This window comes from Musa acuminata, chromosome BXJ3-10 (assembly GCF_036884655.1).
Source record: "Musa acuminata AAA Group cultivar baxijiao chromosome BXJ3-10, Cavendish_Baxijiao_AAA, whole genome shotgun sequence".
Taxonomy (NCBI): Eukaryota; Viridiplantae; Streptophyta; class Magnoliopsida; order Zingiberales; family Musaceae; genus Musa; species Musa acuminata.
Genome location: NC_088358.1, coordinates 23435561 through 23448127, shown reverse-complemented (window position 1 = coordinate 23448127; position 12567 = coordinate 23435561). Strand labels below are relative to the sequence as shown.

Here is a 12567-nt window from a genome sequence, read left to right as displayed (position 1 = left end):
TTATTGCAACTTGAATCGCAGCACTGTGGCATATTCTTCAAGAGTATTTACCTTCGCGTCCTCTTGCCTTGTGCGAAGGCCTTCTGAACCCAACTTTGCCTTTGCAAGTTGAGTCTCCTTAGTTTCTTCATCAAATGCTTCTTCAAGATAAGGTGCATGTGCCCAAAAGCTCCCTTCATTTTTGGCACCATATAAGATGAGTCCGCTCTATCAGAATGACGGACTCATAGAACGACATGATCTCGCTCTTGCCTCTATAAGAGTTCATGTCCTTGACCTCTATCCAAGGGAAGCTCTATGCCTTCGCTCCGTATTATCTCTTCTATGCTGGCTCCCTTTATACGGCTTGGGCACTTCACCAAGTTATACCCAAGTTGCTCTGCTTCTTGTTTTGCATTGAGTTGATGGTGGCCCTCGCACCCACCATTCCACAAGTCAGCTCACCATTGAGTCCGATCTCCATATCGACTCCAAGTGTGTCTTCATTTATATTGCTTTGGATCGTTCCCCTACTTGATCTCATAATGTATCTACCAATACATTCTCTAAAGTGAGATCATGCGACGACTCTTTACCGCTCGCATCGTGGAGTTATTATTATTTTTTAGGTACCCCTCAACATGAGCGGTTTGTTGCACATGATTCTTTCTTTGGAGTACCAGGACCTATCCCTCTTAGATATCTATTCCGTTAGAACAATATATCTCTTCACTTCCTTCTCTTTGAAAGTTTCAAAGATCACAATCTCCTTGGACTACTCCGACTTGCTGAACAAACTGTGCATTGTTCTACCTCCTGCAAATGCACTTGCTAGATTGCGACTCCATGTCAATACAACCCCCACTGCACCACTCAATACCTAGCAATATGCTGAACTCACTACACACTTTAGCCTCATATGTACGTATCCTTCTCATGCCGAAGAGAAAGTTTCAATGCTCCATGACACATGACATTAAGTTTCGGTCGTCACAAACATTCCATCGTCCGTATACAAACCCTTGCATGAGTACCGAATTCTTTGAGTTAGCAATTCCCCTCACTTTTGTGAGCTTTGTATAACTCTTTCGATCGCTGAGCAACCCATTCCACCTTATATGGTCTCATCCTTTACCAAGCGCCTCACTTGCCTTAAGCACCATCAAGTATGGTTGTCAACGTCGAGTCATAGCTCAAACTTAGTCATCTCAACCTTTGTGCGCTACGTATTCTTTCCAACTTGCTTGTCCTTGTGGTGCCTCTTGCGCGAAGAGTTGGTCATTCTCTGAATGTCAATTTCAGATGCTCGCTCCTCTGAGCGACTTCTTTTCCCTATATCTTCATACATGTTTTCCCCTAAACGGTCGCACGTGTTGGCTGCCCTTAACGCTGCCCCGCTAAGTCCCCCACGTTTGCATGCTAAGTGTTTCTACGAGTGTTTATCCCATTCTAATACCATCTATCACAGACTTAGCTGGTTTTGTCTAAGTCGTGCGACACCCTTATATGTCCGTCCGTAAAGGTCAACCTTTCCGAAAACTCTCATAGTCTCGTAGGACCTACAAAAGAGAAAACGGATTAGAGAAAGCGCCTCACTCAGGATCCACGAGCAAACATTTCAGAAAACACTTCATAGTCAATGTAAATTACAAACGTATTTTACAAGCTCTGAAAGATTGCACAACGAAAGGTCAAAGTGGTCCACTACAGACCGAATATCTCTCATAAGTCTCCATATGACACAACATTTATTTACGAGCCTAAAACGGCCACCAAATCCAACCAAAATGAGACTGTTATGTCTTCGACCATCCCTCTACATGTTGTGCAAAGCATGAACAAACCAAAAGACACAGACATATATAAGTATTACATCAAACCTCGTGTTTAGAATTTTATCTATCCGACAAAACTCCTTCGATATTTAAGTCAATAAATAGGTTCAAACGATTTAATTTAATACCAAATCCAAAGAGAGTTTGATTAGATCATATTAGCTTACATCAGCTCATATGCTAAAGATGCTAAATGACAATGTGCCTTAGAGCTTTTATAATACGACTGACTGATGATCGCAAGAATCGGAGCTATGCCCGTGAGAATTAGGATTGAAGATACTGATGATGAGTTATCCAATCTTTTTATTGTGCATTCAATCTTGATATTTCAGTCATTAATGATTCTAAATTCAAATATTCTTCTTTAATTCGATATCAAGTGTCGGTCATGATATGTATTGGTCATAGTACATCTTTTAGACAATGTTGCACGCAACCAATGCGTAGACATGTAGTTGCACCTAAACATCTATTTAAGTGGTAAATTGACTTCCTCCAAATCGTGCTAACCACTCCTCATGTAGAAGAAAAGCATCAAAAGAGGAGTGTTGCAAAGCAATCGAGCTACTTAGTTGAATGAGTCTTCTTTGACATATCTGCATCAACTCTCTACAACAATATGCAGATGAATTGAGGATGGCATGTACATATAGCTGACATTTTTGTTTCAGAAAAAAAGCTTTCTTTATTAGAAGAAGACCACAGAACCGTATACAAAATGTATTCAAAGATCTATAACCCATGTAAGAACAAAAGAGAGTGAATCCAATCCTTCTTCTTCCTCCTCTATGTGAACTCTTCCTCCAATACACATTTATCTCGAGCTAGCTGTGTGCTTTCAACTGTACTGGCATGAGTTCTTGAGAGACACAGGCGTGTCCAACCTGGTCTGGTCCATCACAATAGCACACCGGACATGGCTGTAGAACTTGGGCTTCACCAGTTTTCCCAGCACGTATGCCCTTGACCTGACGGTGACGCTGAGGGTCAGGTTCACTGGTTGACCATTTGGCCGGCCGCTGAGACCTGACCCGCCGCCGTAGAGTGGGAGCTTGCTGCTCATCACCGCCACATGGAGGTTCCTCTGACTCTTCCGGGATTGGTAGAAGTAATCTATCTGCAAAACGAGCAACTCCGAGTCAACCACGACATCCACAGATCAAGTCGCAGAGATGATGATGCGTGCTCACGCTGCCGCTGGCGATCGCGAGCTGGTAGTAGTCGAGCAGCACCGGCGTCGAGGTCACGTGCACGCCGAAGAAGCTCCCGGTGTTGCGGTAGGTGAGCTTCACCGTCGAGTTCAGAGTCAGCAGATCGGTGGGCACGAGGGAGGAATCGGTGCCGGCTTGGACGTAGAAATCCTCGAACGTGATGCTCTGTGACAACGCGGAGTCGCTCCGTTATTAACCTATGGTTGTGTTCGACGAAATGCTTGGAAGCATAGAACGGGGCGAAGAGGCGAGGAGATTACGTTCATGGTGACCTGCGGGCTCTGGTGGCGACTGGCGCCCCACAGGACCAGCGCGAAGAGGAAGAAGAGGACGAGGAACACCGCGACGAACGCGAGGACGTAGAATCTACGGGGAAGGCGCTTCTCTTCTTGCTCGCCGTCTCGGAGCAGGCTTTCCTCCTCGATCGCCGCGGTGTCCCGCCATGGCATGTCGTCCCGGTGGCGATCAGCGCCCGTCACGCCGTAGTTGAGGGAGACCTTCCTGGTGCCGGGCGTCGACGAGAGGCGGGCGGTGAAGGAATCCCGGGAATGGTGGTTGCGGGTCGGGGGGCGCGCCGGTGTGGAGTGGTACGATGTGGCCGTCGCCCTGTCGCCGTATTCCAGTGGGCTCTGGACGTAGTAGGCGGGCCGGGGAGGGGAGGGAGGAGGGGACGACAGCGAGATGCTCGACGTCTCCGACTCCGTCTTGGCATGCTTCCCGTGAGTGTACATGGCGATCGAGATGCCTACTTCGATCTCTTCTTCTTCCTGCTTCTGCTCTCTTCTCTGGAAGGAAAACCACAACTACGTCAAGCCTTCTTCCCTTCCTTCGCTGCTCCAATCTAGTGGAGACAAAGAAATGGGGACGTGTTATGCACGTCAGTGCTATCAATAGTTGACGGTTTCAAATCGATGATGACCTGCTGCTCTTCTTCAGTAATTGCAATTCTTATTAGCATTAAATTGATCTTTCTGATGTGATGGCTTTTCTTTTCTTTCTGCATTAGTAGTCAACAGGGAGAAATGCGTTGACTACTTCCCGGTTCTCATCCACTAAATGAGATGTCTCTTCATTGGGCTGCTTACTTCCTTCTCGTTGGCATATTATTCATGAAGTAGCATGTGTTCACATATATGTATTTTTTTCCTTTTGGTATTTTACTATTAGTTTGCACGTTGTATGCACATTACCACATGCCCTTCATTTTGTCTTTCAATAATCATATTCATAAATTAATTGCCATGTAAAAGTCAAGCCAAATTGTCATCATTACCAAAACTGGGAAAGAGAGTAGTAAGTTGGAGGCATAAACTTGTCCAGATACAACAGAACTGCCAGCCCACCCAAAAAATGAGAGTTCCCATGATAAATATCTATTAAGAACAAATCAAACTAATGAGGCTCAAGACAAATGGTTCTACAGAAATCAAAAAGTTACAACCAACTTTAAGCTGCTAACCAAGAAAAGCAGTAAACTCAAAGCATGAGATCGAACAATGCAGTCAGTTATTTGACCTAAACAGCACTAGAAGTTGATACAAGTGTTTGGTGATCCCTCACGAGCTCCCACAATCCACCATTTAGTGCAATCCTAGATGAAGCAGGGATAGTGCCAAAACCTTTACATTCATGAAGAACCAGGAAAAACCAATCAAGCTCCCACAAAAAAGGTTTCCAACGGGATAGCAATTTTCTTGGTTCATGATTTTGCCAGCTTGCTTTGCAGACGGGTTTCGCTAAACCAACATCTGAATGTCAGCATGATTTCTTTCCTCAGGAGCGTTCTCTATGGCCGCAGCTTTATCTGAAATCAGGTTTCTCTGCCAGCTTGTTCGATACCCATGGCATCTTTCTCTCTGAATCTTGACTTAAACAAACAAAACTCTCTCTGGAATCATCCTATTATATATCCATCAAACTTTTCTACTGGTGGTGTGCACAAAGGTTAGTAGAAAAAAGGAAGCTTACTCTGTATAATTAGTCAAAGGAACAGCAACTACTTCTTCTTTAAGAGATGACAGCCTACACTCTTTGTCCAGAAGACTAGCATGTGAATTTGTCATCTCAAATGAGAGAAATGGACTTCTAATTTTGAATTTTGAAGCCCTTCGACAATGTCAAATGTAGCTGGAAGAGCCCAAGAGAAGATCAAACATATCACTTGGTGTCAGCAAAGTTGTACCACCAACAATCAGCTCTATGTCGGGCCTACCATATTCTGCAACTGCTTCCATAGCTTCCCGAATCTTGGATAAGTAAAAAATTCAGTATGTTAGTTAATTAGTGCTGTCTGGTAACGTACTTCAAAAAGAACCATAACTGACATTAGTTGTAAGTCAGACTATTGAGATGAATATTGACGTTAAGTAAAAGGTTCATATCATCTGCAATTGCTACATCACATCTCTTGACATTGGCGCTATCGATGCCCAAGATAATTACAAAAAGACTAATGTGAAACACACATCTTCAGATTACAATTTGAAAAACTAATTTGAATATTCAAACAAGATCTACTTCTATGTAAGATGAAAAATTCACGCAATGCTTTCTCCAGTGTCCATATAAACAAAATAGGAACGATCCATTCATTAAAAAGCACCTCAACAATTTTATGCAATCTGCAAGAACAGTGAGGGTATGGAATACCTACCATGCTTGAGAAACAAATGAGGATCCGACTTCAAGAGAAATCTTATTTACTGGACAGTAAAACATTTTTTCAGGAAAAATATGGTCACATGAAGTAAAGAAAAGAAATTTACCTCAAGATTATTAATGCCCCCCACAACAAAAACAAGAAGAACACTTTGATCTCCAAAACTTGGTTTAGCCTGAAAAAAAATAATTCTAAATGTTAATGCAGCTAAGATTATTGGCAAAACTTCAATAAGTGTAAATAAAAGACCCACCTGTCCAAGGCCAAATCTACCAAACCCACTCTTCAAAAACCGCCCTACTGCAGATGAATGGTACTCAAGTCCAGGAACATCATACTTCGCCAACAAAGTTGTTAGAAGCTTATAAAGCAAACCCTTCCGTGTGTCCGCATCACTGCCATATTTACTTGATGCAACCAACCCTTCTCGGAGAGTTAAGTTTCTCCTCTTCAAACTAGATAACTTATTAAAGAATTTGAATAGTTGATCGACCCTATCTCGCAACTCTAGTTTAAGCTGCATGTCACCATATGCTTGTTCATTTTGATCATCTGCTTCTTCATCATCCCAGCTACCCCACTGATCATCAAAGGCATCAACTTTTGGTGGCTTGGCTGAATCTTCCTGCTCATTCAACTTGGCTTCAAGTTCATTACATAGACCATGGAGGAACTGAAGCTTTGCAGATGATGGATTTTCCATAACTGCATCCACTATAGCTTCTTTAAGGGAATGCTCCTCTTCCCAAGAAAAAGGTCCACTAGATGCAGATGTCGGAAAGCTTTCCCCAGCTAGAATATACCCGATCATCGACAGAAGCAGTGCATCTTGAAAAGAGAGAAGATTCTGAGATGGTCGGACCCTTCTATCTTGTTCATTAGATCTTACTGAAGTACTCGTATTGATAAAATCACGAATTTGACTTGAAAGGCTTTGACTAGTGTCTAGAGAAGTTATAGACAATATCTTCTCAGCATTAACAAACGCATCCCAGTGGGAGTTATGAGGCTCACTTAGGGCAAGTACAGCAGCTAACACTAATTGAATGATGCCCTTGTTTTGAATTAAAGACATCTGATTTTGAGCCAGTCTTTTAAGCATAGCATGAATCTCTGAAGCAGATAAAAGACCTGGCCGACCTTTTAGATTAACATTTATGTTCTCATGCTGCAGAGTTTCCAAGAGCCATTTCTTTATTAGAATTGCCCCATCTTTTGCCCTTCTATCAAGCAAGGTTTCAAGATAGTTTGCTCCTGCACAATTAGATTGAAATGATCCACTCAGCAAACTATATCCATTATCTAACGCACTAGTGATAATTTTGTCGGCATGATCAGAAGATTCGTTGACAATTGCACCAGCATTCCAGCCTGATATAAAAGCTCCAATTCCTTCAGATAGCTGAGTGCTGTTCGTTGCATGTTCATCTGTACTGAAAATAGTTCCAAATGGAATCCGTATATCAAGTGGTGCACGTTGAACTTTAATGTGGGTACCTATTTTTGGTGCTGGGGAGCTTTTAGCTGGTAAAGAAGATGAGATCCTCTCTCTACGAGGCAAAGAGCAAAACAGTCGATCGAGAAATGAGTCACCATGGCAGCAGGGTGTAAGAAGATCAAGGGTGCGGTCAATAAGTAACAAACCAGCTGATCTTTTATTACGCCGACCTACATCATACAGACTTGACATGTCCATCAACATCTTGCCAATGAGTCTTGATGTATCTCCTAGAGAAAATATTTCCATCTTCAAATCCATCTGAACATTTTCAAAAACCATAGATGGAGCAAGTAATATGGTAGAAGACAACTATCAATCATAATTTAACTAGATAAATGAAAAAAATAAAGAGTCATAATTAACATAATAATTAAGAATAATGGTAATAAAACCTACCTTTGCTGCAAGATGGTAAAGGAAATTAGCAGTAAGTGTTGCACCAGGAGGAACATCTTCACCATCAGAAGGTAATCCAGTAGAAATAGAGGGCAATCCAGGACTAACAGAATCATCAGAGTCATTTGACAAGCATGCTTCTGCAACTGTTCCTTCTGAAGGCAAAACAAAGACTCGAGGGGAAAGAGGACACAAGATCATTGGGAAGTGATGAACAGAAACGAGCAACTTTTTGGACTCTTGTTTTCCTGTAACATTGACCAAATCATCAGCATATATGTCTCCTTTGGAGCTAGCTTCAACAGATTGATAACTTGCACCAGAAGCAAGATCTGCCCAACCATCATTTTCAGAAGCCTCTGCTTCTCTCTCTTGATGAAAGTGAAGTCCCCTTTTTCCAGATTTTTTCAAGAGCTCTTCATAGTCTTGAATAAGCAATGACTCATATTCATTAAAGGCATCAGGCCCAAGAGGTGAATCGATGTATGCTGAATGAGCAATCTGAAAGTAATGAGCAGAAATAAGGATTGACAGTATAACAAAAATAAATAAATAAATAAAAACCAAGAGAGCCTAGTCCATGTGACACTAGGAAAGAGTTGAAAAACGACTAGTTAATACAGGATCAAATTATAATCAGGTAGAAAGCATAACACAAACAATGAAGGAGACCAAAGGAATGCATAAGGCGGTTTCTTGATGTAGTGGCTTATATTATTCAAATCATGCTCGCAATTCACTGAAGAAATATAATGAACAGCTTCCAGATGAAGATGCAACAATGTCACTATAAGCAAAAGGTATTTGCTCTTATATAGTAGAAGAAAGAATGTTTATTATTCTTAATGTAACCTTATTAATCACCTATGGAAACTTAATTTACCAAGTCAGTTTAGGACTGAAGACTGCACCTCTGAGATAGAAGTAAAAATAATACATCGAAGAACAGTTCTGTTGGTACCCAAGCAACGTAATATGTACCGATGTGCATCACTAAGGAGACGTGAGGTAATAATTACAACCTTCCATGTAGGACCCACAAACACTGAGTTCCAACTCGTAGTCTGCAATATAGATAAAAGAAGAAGAAATTAAAAGGTATATATTTGATAGAATACAACAAAGAACACCAAAATGCAATACAAGAACATCAATTCCAAAAGGAGTAACTAACTTAAGTGACAGATTCAGACAAATTTTTTGATGGAACACAAACCATATGGCGATGTGCACTTTTTACAATATTAGCATACAATCATACATCATTATTCACATGGACAAACTAAGAACATTAAACTGCAAACTGAATAGTAATGGCTATTTAGCATTACCATATCAAGTGGAGATGCATTTTCTAAGCTGCAAACAGCATGCACTCCAAGTTCCAATAAAACTGGGAATGCTCCAATGAACTGGAAAGCCTCTAGACAACCCGCATCAAGATAAAGAATGGAGTCTGCAAGTTGATCTGAAATCTGAAAGTATGAAAACAAAAAAATGGATCATTTCCATAAAGTGAAAGTATGTAGCTAGCAAATAGAAAGAATTTTGTCTCATACATTCCTGTAGTGAAATATGTTAGTTTTCTGTCATAAAATTCAATAGTCCTCTACTGTGAATTTGTCTCAAACAATGCCTAACTTAGGTACTCTGAAATGGGAGACCAAAAATAGAAAAAAAAAAGACCCAACGGAACTTTTTTCTCGAGCCATTTAGTTAGGTTGTTCTGGTAACTGTGAAATAAACATATACCAAACACATGACACTATGTAAGCCAGGGCAGCCAAGGCTTTTTTTTTAATTTATAAATTTTACAAGTATCATTGTAGCAATGTTGCGCCTAAAAGGAATATTCCCTATGGCCTATACAAACCAAAAAACATTACCCAGAAGCTTTTAATTTTTTAGTACTTCACAATTTTTGTATATAACAATATTTGAAATATTATTACTTTCAATATTATTACTTATCATTATTTCTTGTCGCAGACCCCAAAGACACTGAAACTGTCATTGTAGTTCATTCTAACACCACAGTTCATAGTTCAAACCATGTTAGGAAAAAAAAAAACTAAGCAATGAATTAATTGAAAGAAAACACAATAACATCTTCTCCAATATGATATGAGAATTGCATTTTCATTAATAAGCATTAATTAGCTAATTATCTCAATGCTATGATGTTATTCTTGACTTAGATTGTTTTGGCAGGGCACTTATGTATGACAAAAACCATAATACTATTAAGTTTATATTGCATTTTGGGACAGAGATGTTTTCATGTACAAACTTTAAATATGGAAGTTATCATCTATTTGGGATTTCCCCAAAAACAATTGCCCCTCGTTATATACTAACCATTAAGGATATATTATCATGAAGAAACAAGAAAATTGAAAGGTGTTCTTATACACCTTTGCTAGAGAAATTATAACCGAGTATTGCACAATATCCTAATTTCTTTGTCATAAAAGACTTGATTTTATGTCTGAATGGTATTGATGTAAAATTATCCTTTATAGCTCATCAAATCTCTGCAGTTACAAGCAACATCAACAGGCTAAAATTTTCCCAAAACTCATCCTAGTTAAGTGTCATCTCTGCAAGAGCCAATTGCCAAAAGAGAATCAATTAGCCGTTAATTTACCAATCTGTTCAACGAATATATCATTCACCGGCATGCGAAGTCTTTTGCCCCTAAATCGAGTAAGGCAACACTGGCAATAACACCAACTCAAGAGAAGTGAAAGAACAATAAAAGAACAAAATAGGTACACTGCCAGAACACGGTTAGCAAAAGAAGAACCAACTGGAATGCCCCCCAAGATACTCTGCTCTCAGTCGACATACCTAAATCCATAAGAATTCAATAACCTAAGCAGAAATGTTCGCAAGCGCAGCACCGCGCCACATGCATTCTACAGTAACAAAACTGCAGATCGCATAATAATAATAACAATACGCAGGCATCACATAACTACAGTAATCATCTATCACCTTCGTTATGAATCCGATCCAATTCTAGTCTTATCTTTGACATAACAAGGAAATACGAAGTTAATCCTAAATAGCAACTGAGGAGGAGCAGAAGAAGAAACTTAGAAGGGAAGAGACCCCTTCATTACCTGGCGAATGGAGTCGATACAAGATCTGATCAGATCGGCGGAGGCCATAGTCTCCTCCTCCTCTCCCCCTCGCCACTCCTTCGATCTCTGGCGTGGGGAAATGGATCGGAGACGGAGAGGGTCTGCGATCCTTCACGAAACGCCACGGGATGAGAACCGGACCGGAGATCGAGTCGGACGAGTCTGGTCGGCAATTTAACCACTCGGTTCAATTAATTGAACCGGAGGTCTTTTTCTTCGTAAATTGAATTGAAGAGGTGGGCTGATTCCGATTGAATGGACAGTATTGCCCTCCATTCTTCAGAAAGGGACATTTTGTCCCCATCGGCCACGTGGGATGATTGGATCCAATACTTATGAACTAATATACAATTACATGAGCCATACTTTTCTCTTTGGTTTGCATGATGAAATATTGAATTAAATTTTATAATTAGATACGTGATCATTTTAAATAGTTATTTCATTGGTTAAAGTGAAGTTGTTAGTTTCTTCTATAAGCACGAGGTAATGTAATGCTTCAAATTCAAAAAAAAAGAAAAAAATATAAATGAAATGTCTCATAGTTGTGAGTTATTATATATAATAAGAATTTTTAATTATGAAGTGTTTCTACACATATACATATCTGATTCTCTTCTGGAAAATTTCCTTCTTATTGTTTTGATGTCGTGAACCAGAACTCAACACAAGTGACTCATAATGATCTGGCGAGGGGGTTACTATTGGAGATGTGTTAGTCGAGGTGGATCCGAGATGGTTCCAAAGTTAGGCTGACGTAGGTTTTGATCTCCTTAGGGATCTTGCACAAAAGTCGACGTCAGGGGAGACTTCTTGACCTGACCTTTTCGATGGTTAAGTTAGCTATGCAGAATAGTTGAAATGGGGGGTTCAAAGTGTGGGAGCCTGATCCCTGTTCAAAGTGTGCAATTGACATACAGTTGATTTGTACGTCTTTCCTTTGCAATGCATTTATGTGGACAATTAGTCCGTATGACTCTTGCGACCCATTATCAACAAAAGACAATAAAAGGGGCATCGCTTGCCAACTTTGATAACTGACAATGTTGACTCGAATAACTCCCTACGAGCTACCATCCATAAGAGCCGACCAAAAAGGGGGCGCAAGTCAGCTCAATCGTCAGGAACCACTAACCCAAGTGGCTACTAGGGTTGGCCCACACCGCTTGTTAAAGGTTACGATTTGTGACGACCGATAAATTATCACCCTGCTATTGAATAAGAGAAATGACATGTGACTTTTTAATATAATATATTTTTGCATGGCTTTCATTTCCTTTTAAAGTTGACATATGCTATCTTTTATTTTTATTCATGAATATGAAAATAGCCCTAATAATACTCATTATGGAATTTAATTACTTAAGATATATGTATCAAATAATATACACTTATCCAAAAACAATCAAATAAGATGATTGATGAATTGTTGATTTTATTCCTTAAGTATAAAGTTGACATTACTCTTATATATATATATATATATATATATATATATATATATATATATATATATATATATATATATATATATATATATATATATATATATATATATATATATATATATATATATATATATATATATATATAGCCATTGAATTTACACATAGATAGTTATCTTGATCTTGGAAGAAAGAATTAACCCCTCGATTCAAGGAGGAATATGTGATCTTGCAGCATTTATGGGCAGAGTATTTCTTGAACGATTGATATGAGCTCAACTAATTACATCCATAATAGAATATCATTATAAAGATTTCTAAGTGATCAAGCAGCAGACGTTAAACGATTAAGTATGTAGATGAGTTCCATGCAATCAAATTTCACCACAAAG

The 12567-nt window shown here is 39.6% G+C and overlaps 2 protein-coding genes across 3 annotated transcripts; both read right to left on the bottom strand.

The window, feature by feature from the left end:
• Nucleotides 1-2462: 2462 nt before the first annotated feature.
• LOC135651660 (uncharacterized) lies at nucleotides 2463-3934 on the bottom strand. Its single transcript, XM_065171926.1, has 3 exons — nucleotides 3289-3934; nucleotides 3008-3193; nucleotides 2463-2934 (listed from the first exon to the last, which is right to left on the bottom strand). The coding sequence occupies exons 1-3, from the start codon at nucleotides 3757-3759 to the stop codon at nucleotides 2656-2658; spliced, it is 936 nt and encodes a 311-aa protein (XP_065027998.1). The 5' UTR covers nucleotides 3760-3934; the 3' UTR covers nucleotides 2463-2655.
• A 438-nt stretch (nucleotides 3935-4372) lies between these two features.
• LOC135651659 (sec1 family domain-containing protein MIP3-like) lies at nucleotides 4373-10888 on the bottom strand. Of its 2 annotated transcripts, XM_065171925.1 has the most exons (8): nucleotides 10710-10888; nucleotides 8916-9059; nucleotides 8496-8648; nucleotides 7926-8085; nucleotides 7585-7832; nucleotides 5941-7446; nucleotides 5794-5862; nucleotides 4373-5274 (listed from the first exon to the last, which is right to left on the bottom strand). In XM_065171925.1, the coding sequence occupies exons 1-8, from the start codon at nucleotides 10755-10757 to the stop codon at nucleotides 5146-5148; spliced, it is 2457 nt and encodes an 818-aa protein (XP_065027997.1). In that variant the 5' UTR covers nucleotides 10758-10888; the 3' UTR covers nucleotides 4373-5145. The 2 variants fall into 2 exon arrangements, with proteins under 2 accessions (XP_065027997.1, XP_065027996.1); XM_065171924.1 differs by having other exon boundaries at nucleotides 7585-8085; nucleotides 10710-10887.
• Between the last annotated feature and the right edge of the window lie 1679 nt (nucleotides 10889-12567).

Coding starts and splice junctions, on each gene's coding strand:
- LOC135651660 (XM_065171926.1), bottom strand. CDS start 3,759: ATGTACACTCACGGGAAGCATGCCAAGACGGAGTCGGAGACGTCGAGC. Junction 3,194..3,288: donor GCCCGCAGGTCACCATGAAC/GTAATCTCCTCG, acceptor GCGTTGTCACAG/AGCATCACGTTCGAGGATTT. Junction 2,935..3,007: donor TCGCGATCGCCAGCGGCAGC/GTGAGCACGCAT, acceptor CTCGTTTTGCAG/ATAGATTACTTCTACCAATC.
- LOC135651659 (XM_065171924.1), bottom strand. CDS start 10,757: ATGGCCTCCGCCGATCTGATCAGATCTTGTATCGACTCCATTCGCCAG. Junction 7,447..7,584: donor TTTACCATCTTGCAGCAAAG/GTAGGTTTTATT, acceptor GAAAATGTTCAG/ATGGATTTGAAGATGGAAAT. Junction 5,275..5,793: donor GGGGCATTAATAATCTTGAG/GTAAATTTCTTT, acceptor TACTTATCCAAG/ATTCGGGAAGCTATGGAAGC.